This window comes from Oryza sativa, chromosome 5 (genome assembly GCF_034140825.1).
Source record: "Oryza sativa Japonica Group chromosome 5, ASM3414082v1".
Taxonomy (NCBI): Eukaryota; Viridiplantae; Streptophyta; class Magnoliopsida; order Poales; family Poaceae; genus Oryza; species Oryza sativa.
Window position 1 is genome coordinate 374,406 of NC_089039.1, and position 12,348 is coordinate 386,753.

General features: G+C 43.9%; 3 protein-coding genes across 3 annotated transcripts; all 3 read right to left on the reverse strand.

Annotated features, from left to right (window-relative positions):
• Nucleotides 1-2,238: 2,238 nt before the first annotated feature.
• Nucleotides 2,239-4,687, reverse strand: LOC107277823 (uncharacterized). Its single transcript, XM_066311100.1, has 5 exons — nt 4,673-4,687; nt 3,724-3,959; nt 3,031-3,658; nt 2,720-2,872; nt 2,239-2,595 (listed from the first exon to the last, which is right to left on the reverse strand). The coding sequence occupies exons 1-5, from the start codon at nt 4,685-4,687 to the stop codon at nt 2,239-2,241; spliced, it is 1,389 nt and encodes a 462-aa protein (XP_066167197.1).
• Nucleotides 4,688-6,460: 1,773 nt separating this feature from the next.
• On the reverse strand, nt 6,461-9,320 carry LOC9268188 (uncharacterized). Its single transcript, XM_066311061.1, is given in 7 exon segments — nt 6,461-6,817; nt 6,990-7,341; nt 7,480-7,632; nt 7,732-8,037; nt 8,039-8,662; nt 8,792-8,832; nt 9,204-9,320. Coding segments are annotated over 6 exon segments (1,476 nt in total). The 5' UTR covers nt 8,822-8,832; nt 9,204-9,320; the 3' UTR covers nt 6,461-6,806.
• Nucleotides 9,321-9,665: 345 nt separating this feature from the next.
• On the reverse strand, nt 9,666-12,059 carry LOC4337569 (pentatricopeptide repeat-containing protein At3g51320). Its single transcript, XM_015782956.3, has 2 exons — nt 10,943-12,059; nt 9,666-10,827 (listed from the first exon to the last, which is right to left on the reverse strand). Exons 1-2 carry the CDS (start codon nt 12,033-12,035, stop codon nt 10,235-10,237), a joined length of 1,686 nt encoding a protein of 561 aa, XP_015638442.1. The 5' UTR covers nt 12,036-12,059; the 3' UTR covers nt 9,666-10,234.
• Between the last annotated feature and the right edge of the window lie 289 nt (nt 12,060-12,348).

The window sequence follows — 12,348 nt, forward strand, 5'->3', positions numbered from 1 at the left end:
CCATACTCTGCCAAAAACATGAGAAATTTTGGGCCGAAAGAAAAAAAAAGCCCAACCATACACTACCAACTCCCAGTAGGCTGGGCTTTGGTTTGGTTTCCTAGTAGGTTGGGCTGGGATGTGGGCTTCGGCTTGGCTGGGCTGGGCTGGCAATTCCAAGAAACTGGACAGGTCAGGATCATACAAGTGAGAGTGAGTCGAATTTTATAATTTTTCTTATTAAAAGTTTTACAAAAATAATTTTCCATTTTGAAAATTGACGGAAATAGTCGCCTACCGCCCTCTGGGAGGGCGATTTTTAAAAATCGCCCTCCCAGAGGGCGGCGAAAATGACGTGGCAGACGGCCGTTCGCTCTCGGGCGACGGCCGTCAACGAAATTTGCAGGCGGCCCCCTTGCCGCCCTCCGCGAGGGTGATTTTGTACTGTGCGGGGGGCCGCCTGCAAATGGGCGGCGAGGGGGGCATGGAAATTTGCAGGCGGCCCCCTTGCCGCCCTCCGCGAGGGCGATTTTGCACTGTGCGGGGGGCCGCCTGCAAATGGGCGGCGAGGGGGCATGGAATTTTGCAGGCGGCCCCCTTGCCGCCCTGGGGGAGGGCGATTTTTGCCTCCCCCCTATAAAGCCCAGCCCCTCCCCTATGAAATTTCATTATATTCACTAAAAATCCAAAAAAAACGAAAGAGAGAGAGAGGGGAGGGCAGCAGAAGGGGAGCGGCGAAGCCCTGCTGGTTCGCTCACTTCATCACAGGTATGCTCCCATACATCTTTTGCATTTGTACTAATATATTACGTTTGAGTACATATGTTGCGTTTTAGTTTTAGTTCCATATATTTTAGCAGATCTGTAGCACACAGCACATATGTGTAGATCCAGAGCATAGAATATAATAGTATGAATTGAGACATAGACAGTAGTGTTAATTGTAAGATGTAGTTTAGTTTGATCTTCTTTCCCACTACCACACCACACACGAAAATGGAAGCCTATTAATTGGTAATACGTAATCTAGAATTGAGATTATGTACAACATTCTTCACTACAATTTTACATTTTGGCAGCAAACCAAATATGATCAAATGCAATTTTACCTTACCAAATATTTGGTAGTGCCAAAACTTGCTTATATTTTGGCATTAACAAAATATTTGTACGGTAACATTCCAAATATGCCCTAAAAAATAATAAAATTGTATTTTACCAATCTTGGAGATTTTAATCTTGTATAGTTTTCAATATAAAAAGATTTGATAACTATTGATATTTATATAAAAAAAATATAGAGCACAGTACAAAATCGCCCTCCCCCAGGGCGGCAAGGGGGCCGCCTGCAAAATTCCATGCCCCCTCGCCGCCCATTTGCAGGCGGGCCCCCGCACAGTGCAAAATCGCCCTCGCGGAGGGCGGCAAGGGGGCCGCCTGCAAATTTCCATGCCCCCCCTCGCCGCCCATTTGCAGGCGGCCCCCGCACAGTACAAAATCGCCCTCGCGGAGGGCGGCAAGGGGGCCGCCTGCAAATTTCGTTGACGGCCGTCGCCCGAGAGCGAACGGCCGTCTGCCACGTCATTTTCGCCGCCCTCTGGGAGGGCGATTTTTAAAAATCGCCCTCCCAGAGGGCGGTAGGCGACTATTTCCGTCAATTTTCAAAATGGAAAATTATTTTTGTAAAACTTTTAATAAAAAAAATTATAAATAAAAAAAATTCGAGTGAGTCTGAGATGAGATCAACCGGGAGCAAAACATTTCAGGACACTTCTTGCAAACGATACATACGGCAACATATACAGCATATGCCGCAATTGGTTACAGCGATACACAAATTAAGGGGTGAAAAACAAGACAATCACCTCATGGTATCAGAATGCCGCCATAGCTAATGTACAGATTTAACAAAGAAATGTATTAGCTAACATTTTCTCTTCACATGTACTCCATATGACCCAACTAAAGTTCTTGTCAGCTGTAAGTTAGGAGAGAATTTCTTATATACCGTTGGTAAAGGACTGTAGTCAATTCTACGTAAGAAACCTTCCATGTCACCACCAATTCTACGCCATCCTGTGGCACACTGGGTGCCCAAAAAAAATCAATCTTCCCCTGCTTGGCATTTCAAATTTTGGGATTTTAGAATCAATATGTAAAGAACTTCAAATTACAGGGAACTTTGCATTCTAAACCCCATGATATAACAATATCAGAATTCAAAATTCAAAACTCGCATGTTTCGAACAATTACTAGTACTAACCTATTGTTATCTCTATAGATGAGGAGAATCCCTGCAGGAGTTGCTGTCTTAACAGATCCTTCTCTGCCTCATTGTTGGGGAATATAGTTCTGGACAGAGATGGCGTATTGAGATAAATACCATCGCAATCTTCGCACGGTTCCTTATCATGCAAGTGAATTCGCTGTAGCCCCACAGCTCTCTGAATGACAAGCCTTATGTACTTGATCAGATTCTCAGTGGTCTCAAAGCCGTTTATATCCAGCAACCTCAAGGTCTTATGCTTGATGCTTTCAGATGATGCTTCCCACACAACATTGCTTCTGTCAGCCCTGTCCTTAAAGCCATTCTCGTCACATATGTGGAGAGATATCTACAAGGAGTTAATACGTAGTAGCCAGGATTATTGCATTGTCACTCACAGATTTAGCAAGTTACAGGAACAGGCAATATATATGTATGTTGAGCAGGAAACATATTTATCATGTGTGGTTTACCTTAACATGAAATCGCTCGAGGAAGGGTGCGCCTTCAAGGACAAAGAGAGTCCAGTCGAGGCCACAATCAAGACTAATGCTGCAAAGATATACATTCCTAAGATTGCGGAATATGGGGAAGAGTTTCTTGGGCTCTTCTGGCAGGATCCAAACCTGCAGTCAGCAAATAAACAAGAAATTAGCACCAACATCACATCGTATGTAAGCCAGGTGGAATGGATCCATTAGAAACAGTTAATCCTCATAGCATCAGAGGACCAATCAAATGAATGAATGCAGGAAATCAAACAGTTACTGTGGCAGTACATTACCATCTCATCCTGGAAGTCCAGATGCAAACTAGTTAGAGTTGGCACGGTCGACAGCCAGTCGCTGAGCTTGAATGGCAGCTGCATCTTGTGGCAGGTGGAAGAGAAACGTATCCGGTCAAGCATTGGGACGCAGCCGAAACAAACAGGAGGATTGGCACCCACCCATGTATCACAGTCCACGCATTTCAGCTTGGGAGCGTTGATGAGCTCAACCTTGATGTAACTGCAGAAGGCCATCGTCAGCGTGCTGAGCTGCGAGTTTGGTGCATCGATTCTGAGCACATACCTCTTGCCATTATCGCAATCCTGCAGGGTGAGGTGCTGCAGCTGGAGGCAGGAGGCTAGGAGGTTGGGGATGTCTGAATCCCCAAACCTGAGAGCCCACAGAGAGAGGCTTGTCAGTCGCCTGAATGCATTGGGGTAAGCTTGAAAGAAGGACATGAAGCGTCTCCCATATCGTGCCAGGTGTTTCTCGGTACAAAGCAGCTCAGGCACCTCGGTCAGGATGGAAAAGGAAAGGACCTCAATCTTGCTTGCTCTGCCACCGGCACTCTGAACTGCATCCTCAAGCATGCGCCCAACGGAGTGCAGGTAAGGGTCAGTGAGGTAGAAGCACAGGTGCAGTGTCCTGATGATGATGAGTTGAGGCTTTCAGCTCTTGGAGCCAACAATGTCCTCATTGCTTGGGTGTACCTTGACATGGCCACCTTGACTCGAGTCATGGTGTTCCTTTTGAGTGAAGGAGCAGACCGGCGTGGTATGAAATCGGCAACATCGATTTCAAGATGGTTCATGGATTGGAGAAGATGGGTCCATCTTCTTGCAAGAGTGGTGGTCCGGGCTGCAGTCGGCAGTTGCAGCCGTTGGAGGATGTCAATCAAAATTTCATCCGGGAGCGCGCTGAGCCTGTCATCGACGACTTGGCACTGCTGGTAATGGAGAAAGATACATTATTTGTCAATACCGATGGATTGGCCTTAAGAAAAACAAAGATGAATGAATGAAAGCAGAAATGTTTCCAGGTATTTGAGAGGCATATATATCAGGGTATTTCATTTCATAGTGTATGGCATAATCAGGAGGTATAAGGCCTTGTTTAGTTCCAAATTTTTTTTCCCAAAAACATCTCACCGAATCTTTGGACACATGTATAGAGCAATAAATTAGATAAAATGAAAAACTAATTGCAAAGACCGTGTTTAGATTCAAACTTTTTTCTTCAAACTTCCAACTTTTCTGTCACATCAAATGTTTGGCCACATGCATTAAATGTGGACGAAAAAAAATCAATTGCATAGTTTACATGTAAATCACGAGACGAATCTTTTGAGCATAATTACGCTATGATTTAACAAGGTGATGCTACAATAAATATTTGCTAATGACGGATTAATTAGACTTAATAAATTTGTCTCCTGGTTTCCAGGTGAGTAATGAAATTAGTTTTTTCATTCGTGTCCAAAAATTTCTTCCGACATCCGGTCAAACGTTTGATGTGACACCCAAAAATTTTTCTTTTCGCGAACTAAACAAGGCCTAAATGTAACTTTGCCTCTCAATATAAGTACAGCTAGTACTAGCCAAGGACCATCCATAGAAAATCTCAATATAAGAGGGGGGGGGGGGGGGGGGGGGGGCTAACAGCGTTATTGGGCATTGCCGACTCCATGAGCTTCCTGCCTGGGTGAATGAGGGAAGGGATCGACGAGATTTGCAGGGGGGACAAAAACTACTCCACTCTAATGGAGGCCGGAGTGTCAATTTGGGCAGCGCAGGACGATGCTCTTGTTTATAAGTATCTGTCAGCTTCAGGATCGACGCGAAGGAATTCGGAGACCGAAGCGGACTCCTTATTTGATTGGAAATCCATATCCATGTATAAATATAAGTATAAATTGTTTACTAATTTGTTTAGGAGGAGGAGCAACGCGAAACTGTAGGAGATGACACAATCAGGATTGCTAATTCGCGTGCGAGCTGTGCCTCCTCCCCCACGCCCTTATTTTTCGTTTTTTCTACGATTTTTTCACTTTTTTCTGATTATTTTTTAATCTTTAGCACACATGTTTTTCAAATGTTTTGAGTTGAAAGTTTTTAAATCTAAACTTGAAAATTTTCAAATCTTAACTTAAAAGTTTTTCAAATCTGGACTTGAAACTTTTCAAATCTCGAGTTGACAGTTTTCGTCTGAGTTGAAAGTTTTAAAATCTCGAGTTGAAAATTTCAAATCTGCGTTTAAAGTTTTCAAATCTTGAATTGAAACTTTTCAAATCCGAGTTGAAAGTTTTCAAACTGAGTTGAAAGTTTTCAAATTTGAGATGAAAAGTTGAACATTTTCAAAATTTGACTTAAAAAATTTAAATTTCAAGTTGAAAGTTTTTAAATTTGGGTTTAAAATTTTCAAAATTGACTTCAGATATAGATTTTCTTTTTAATTTGTTAGTTAAAAAAAATCTCGCTGAAAAAAGAAAATCTTATCTACTGCTGTCATTATCTCAAATTATCGTTATCTAAGACTAATACTAGTATAACCACATTATCCCAACAAAAATGCGCGCCGGCGCGCCAACTAGCAATCCCGACAGGTGTGTCGATTTTATAGCCCGTATATTTGATTTCATGCTATTAAAAAGCATTATCTTTGTTGAAAAATGATTGTTTATCTGTATAATTGTATTTTCATTTTTATAGATATATAGTTTGGAAAAACAATGATAAAATATGTGTAAAGGAGTTTGTGTTGATTTTCAAAATGACATTATTTTAAGTACAGGGGCAGTATAAATTTTGCAAAGTTTTATAAGAATTAGTTCAGTTTTATTCAACTTAGAAAAATACAGTACATTCAAATAAAATTTGCAATGAATTTTTAAGTACTAATTTAACATATCAAACCACATTATTATGAAAATTCTTAAACTCTCTCCTTTTTTTTCCACTCTATTCATGGTTTCTTTATTTATGAACAATTATAGTTGAGTTTTCTATTAAATGATAAAATTGGTGATGGCATTTTCCTAGAAGTGTTCCGGATTTTATTTAAAGGAGCTCTGATGCTCCTCATTTCTTCATAGTACCACATGACATTGCCAACGTATAGCATATGTGCCATAACTATACACACGTATTTACCATGATGTATGGGTAGTCTTTCTTCAAAACAGTTAAGCCCCCATGATCATTCTAAATGCCAAATTATATAGTACTTTCCATATACAAATGTTTCCACTCTTTTCTCTGCCCCGGGAGGACAGGAGGTCTGAAGCTGCAAGCCTACACCAACAACGCCAAAGCTCTCTCACTCCAGTTGTTAGCTATAATCTCTCTACTCTAGAGAATACTTTTTTCTCCATGCCATTTTTCTTCTCAAGATTATTCCTTGATTTATTTGGAATGCTGGTCAGGATACAAGTGAGAATTTGAGATGAGATCAGCCAGGAGCAAACATTTCAGGACACTGCTTGCAAATGATACGGCAACATGGACAATTGGTTACAGCGATACACAAAATAAGGGGGAAATACAAGACAATCACCTCATAATATCAGAACAACGCCATAGTACATGTCCGGATTTAACAAAGAAATGTACCATATGACCCAAATAAAGTTCTTGTGCGCTGTAAGTTAAGAGAGAAATTCTTATATACCGTTGGTAAAGGTAGTAGTCAATTCTACGTAAAGAGAAACCTTCCATGTCACCACCAAGCTAACTTCAAATCTTCTACGCCATCACCTTCAGATGACTCCTGTGTGGCACTGAGTGCCCGAAAAAAATCAGTCTTCCCCTGCTTGGCATTTCAAATTTTGGGATTTTAGAATCAATAATGTAAAGAATTTTGAAATTACAGGAAACTTTGCATTCTGAACCCCATGATATAAGAATATCAAAATTCAAAATTTTCATGTTTAGAACAATTACTGGCATGAAAAGAAAATCTAACAATTACTAGTAACAACCTATTATTATTTCTATAGACGATGAGAATCCCTGCAGGAGTTGCTCTCTTAGTAGATCCTTCTCTTGCTCATTGTTAGGGAATCTAGTTCTGGACAGAGATGGCGTATTGAGATAAATATCATCGCAGTCTTCACATGGTTCCTTCTCATGCAAGTGAATTCTCTGTAAAGCGATAGCTCGCTGAATGGCGAGCCTTATGTACTTGATCAGATTCTCTTCTGTCTCAAAGCCTATTATATCCAACAACCTCAAGTTTTTATGCTTGATGATGTCAGATGATGCTTCCCACACAACATTACTACTGCCAGCATTGTGCTCAAAACCATCCCCCCCACATATGTGGTGAGATATCTACAAGGAATACATAATTAGTATTGGCCAAAGTTAAACTATTGCACATATTTATTTTGCACGTACAGGTACAGAAGGCACATGCATATAATAAGTGTATGTTGGGCAGGAGCATATATATTATCATGCATGGTTTACCTTAACATGAAAACTCTTGAGGGAGGGTGCGCCTTCAAGGACAAACAGTGTCCAGTCGAGGCCACTGTCATTACTAATGTTGTAAAGATATACATCCTTAAGATTGCGAAATATGGGGAATAGTTTCTTCGGCTCTTCTGGCATGATCCAAACCTGCAGGCAGCAAAATAAACAAGAAATCACCAACATCAAAACATATACATGGAAGCCATGAATATGCATGCAGGAATAAAACAGATGGAGGTGCATTACCATCTCATATTGTTAGTCCAGATGCAAACTAGTTAGAGTTGGCACAGTGGACAGCCAGCTGCTCAGAACGAATGGTTGCTGCATCTTAAGGCAGGTGGAAGAGAAGCGTATCTTGTCAAGCAGTGGGACGCAACCAAAATAAACAGGAGGGTTGACACCCACCCATGTATCACAATCCACTGATTCAAGCTTTGGAACGTGGACGAGTTCAACCTTGATGTAACTGCAGAAGATCATCCTCAATGTCCTGAGCTGTGAGCATGGTGATGCGTCAATCTTGAGCACAGAGTTGCGACCGCTATCGCAAAGCCCGTAGAAGGAGGTGCTGCAGCTGGTGGCAGGAGCCTAGTAGGCTTGGGATATCTGAATCCCGAAACCTGAGGGCCCATAGAGAGAGGCTTGTTAGGCACCTGAATCCATTGGGGCAAGCCTGAAAGAAGGACATGAAGCGTCGCCCGTATCGTGACATCTGTTTCTCGGTGCAGTGCACCTCGGACACCTCATTCAGAATGGCAAAGTCAAGGACCTCAATCTTGCTGGCACTGGCACTCTGAACCGCATCGTCGACCATGCGGGCAATGGAGAGCAGGTATGAGTCTGTGGGGTAGAAGCGTAGATGCATGGTCCTTATGGTCCGATCAGGGTCAATTGTAGGAGCTAGCAATGTCCTTAGTGCTTGGGTGTACCACGACATGGCCATGCTTCGAGCCACATTGTGCCTAGTGAGGATGCGTGGTACAAATTCATTGATATCTATTTTGAGATGTGTCATGGATGGGAAAAGATGGGTCCATCGCCTTGCGAGGATGGTGGTCTGTGCTGAAGTGCGCAGCGGCAGGCGTTGGAGGATGTAGATCGAAATTTCATTTGGGAGGGCGCTGAGCCTATCGTCATCATCATCATTGGATACTAGTTCATCAATGACCTGGTGCTGCAGGCAGGCAAAAAGAGAAGCCAATGCTATCTCAATACCTAACCAGGTCCTAGCTAGTTTATTAAGAAAAAGAAACTATGTACAAGGATGAATAAATTAAGTAACAGAGGATCAAGGAGGGCTTACAGCGTTATTATTGGGAGTAGCAACCTCCATGAGCTGCCTGCCTGCGTGGATGAAGGGAAGATCAACGAGACGAGATTATACTTGCATGCAGTGCAGAGAAAAAGAAACCAAAACCAGCAAGTATTTGGCAGGAAGAGGCAGGGGCTCCATCCAATCCAATGTAGAGATAGATAGACAGAACAGAACGGTGGTCTTTCTGATTTCAGGTTCATCGTAATCTACCTCTAGTTCGGTTGGATTAAGCTGAAACCGATTGGGAATGTGTAAGCAAACAAACTAGGGTTCTTACGGATTCCATCTTGATTCTTGACTATTATATTATATAATTATGCACCCAAAAAGGGGGGGGGGGGGAAATCCAACTGACTGGCCTGCGGGAGAGGTAGGAGGGAGGGAAGTGGTAGGAACTCACCGCCGACGACGACGGCGGCGGCGGCGGAAGCGTCGACTGTGACGGCGCGCGGCGCGGGGTAGCACAAGGGCACTTGGGGATCGGAGGGCGGGGGAGGAAGAGAGGACTTGAGAGTACAAGGAAGAGAGGACTTGTGACCAGCGATGACGATTGACGACGAGCTTCTTCTCTTTTTTTTTTCCTTCCTTTTTTTTTCTCTTTAGTTCTACTTAAAAGTAGGAGTATATGTATGGGCCATCTCTCTTCAGTCTTAACTACTACATTAACATCAATATGAATGTGGGAAATACTAGAATGACTTACATTGTGAAACGGAGGGAGTAGTAGTAAAAATTGAAATCTCATCTCAACCTATGAGTCAATAATTTCACGTCTCTTCTACTTGTTCATCAGCATACTAATAGAAAAAAAATCATGTTTTATTTACTAGTAGTATCTCTATAAACTATAATCAATTCCATTTGTTCAATAGAAATGATTCATGTATCTTTACTTTACTAGTATGTCAGAAATTTTATGTCTTGTCATCCGCAAGAAATCCATTCTACAAATTACAAATACTTATAATTTACTTTATCAGATATTGATATCACATTTAACTTAATATAACATATATCCCTTTCTTCTATGCCACAAAAGACAAAGCCCAAACCAGATGAACGCAGGCGCTAGTTATCGAGAGCATTTATAAAGTGAATGAGAATTCTCTCTATTCATATAATTGTCTTCCACTGGCACTAAGCAAGTGTATATTCAGAGACTTGCTGTTTGGTGCATATGTATGTATGTGATGTGCACATATCAGCTCAAAGCCTGAAAACATTTCTGATCCAACCGACTCTTCAGTTGCTTTGGACTGATAGTGAGCACACTCGAGTATCCACTTCTTGAAACCCTGTCAGACATGTGGGTTATCTACATAGCCTCCTGAACACCCCTCAAAAAATCAAAACCATAAGCCACTTGAAATCGGCTAGTTGCCCCCAAAAAATTCTGTACAGCTTCAAATCAATCTGTGAGTGTACACTGAGCTATTTAACTCCAGATTCAATTTGCCCATTTACTCTGCTTGTTAACTTCAGTCTTGACACCAAGCCATCCAAGATTCCATATATTTCTTGATTCTCAGGTTGCCTCTCCCTAAATTGATGAAGAATCTCGTTTAAGTTCACCAGGCGATGTCCAGGACTGAGCTTCTCGTCTCTTTCCTTTATGATAGCCTTCACCCTATGAACATCTTCCCATCTCCCCGCAGAAGCATACACATTGCACAGCAGGGCATAGTGAACACTATTGTTTGGTTCCAACTCAATCAACCTCAGGACTATCCGCTCCCCCAGTTCCCACTCCCCTCGGAACCGGCACAACCCAAGCAAACCACCCAATGCATGTGCCTTCAACTCCTCTGGCATACTCGTTAAGAGACCCTCAGCTTCTTCCAGAAGCCCAACACTTGCATACAGATTGGCCATGCACCAATAATGTGCAAATGTTGGCTTGATGTTGTACATGGTGCTCATCTGCTCAAAATATGCCTTCCCGTCATCCAAGAGAGCTAGACGGGTACACGCGCAGAGGACACCAATGAAAGTGACTTCGTCTGGTAGCAGCCCATGTTGATCGTCTAGATCATTCCTTGAAAAGGTAGGTGTAAGATCAATAAGGAACTAGAAATAACATGGAACAAAATAAGTAGCAGGATATTGCTATCTTGACCAATCTCAGAAATCAGAACCCACCTTGTCCAATCATGTCATGAAACAATCGAATCCCATCACCAGGTTCTCCATACACACAATGGCCGATGATCATTGCGTTCCAGCAAACAACATTCCTAAAGCTCAGCCGATCAAACACCTTCCTCGCAGCATCCGCATTCCGACACTTTCCATACATATCGACCAATGCAGTCGAGAACAGCAGGTTACGCTCCTCAAAACGGCGCAGGAAAGCACAATGTACCTCCTTCCCAGCCCCCAACCTGCCCAGCCTTGCGCACGCAGTGGCTGCCCCAACCATTGCGACAGCTGTGCCCCTGACCCCAATCTCCGCCATCCACCGCACCACCTCCAGAGCTTGCTCGGGGCGCTTCACCTTCACATACCCGTTGATCATGATGTTCCATGACACCACATTCCTCAGAAGCATTCCGTCGAACAGGTGTCGTGCGGCGTCAATGCCGTCGACGGCGCCAGCGTAGGCAGTCATCATGGTGTTGTAGGAGGCGACGTCCCTGAAGGGCATTTCGTCGAACAGGTTGCGGGCGCAGGGGAGGAGGGTGGCGGCGGCGTAGAAATGGAGGAGGGCGTTGGCGGCGTGGAGCGGGGGCGAGAAGAGGAGGCCGCGGCGGAGCAGCTGCGCGTGGAGGGCGAGCGCGGAAGGAAGATGGAGACGCGGGGAGGAGGAGGAGGAGGCTTTGGAGAGGAGCGTGGGGAAGGAGAAGCGGGCAGGGAAGGCGGGGTGGTGGGAGCGGAGGAGGGCGGCGAAGAGGGAGAGAAGGGCGGAGAAGGGGAGGCGCGGGGCGAGGGCGCGGAGGGCGTTGTCGAGGGAGAAGAGCGGGAGGGGTGGAGGGAGGTGGTGGAGGAGGAGGCGGAGGAGGTGGGAGTGGGCGTGGGCGTGGGCGTGGGCAGGTCGCGAGGCGGAGGTGGCGGTGGAGGTGGCGGCGGAGAGGAGGATGCCGGCGGTGGTGCGGTGGCCGAGGAGGAGGCCGCGGCGGAGGAGGAAGGCGTGGGCGCAGAGGACGGCGTGGTGGGTGCGGAGGCCGCGGAGGAAGGCTTGGAGCTCGCCGGGGTCCGGCCGGGATGCCATCACTGCTGGACTTGCCGGCGCCATCGGGGTTTAGGCGTTTGCTCTCTTGAACCTTTTGCCGCTCCTAAGCAATGAAAAAAAAATTTGAATGGAACAGGGGCAAAAGTGCAAAACATTTTTTATTTTTGAGTTGTTTGTATTTTAAAAGATAATGTTAAAAAAGTCTAAAATAAAAGGACTCCATAATTAAGTGTAAAAATTTAAGTTTTGGTTATTGCTCATAAGTTAAAGGCCCTGTTTAACGTAACTCAAGATTCTATGACATGACTAGCGAATATGTGAGATTTGACATTTTTTTAAGTTCTATAACAAATTCTTTGTATATTAGTTGCTAAGT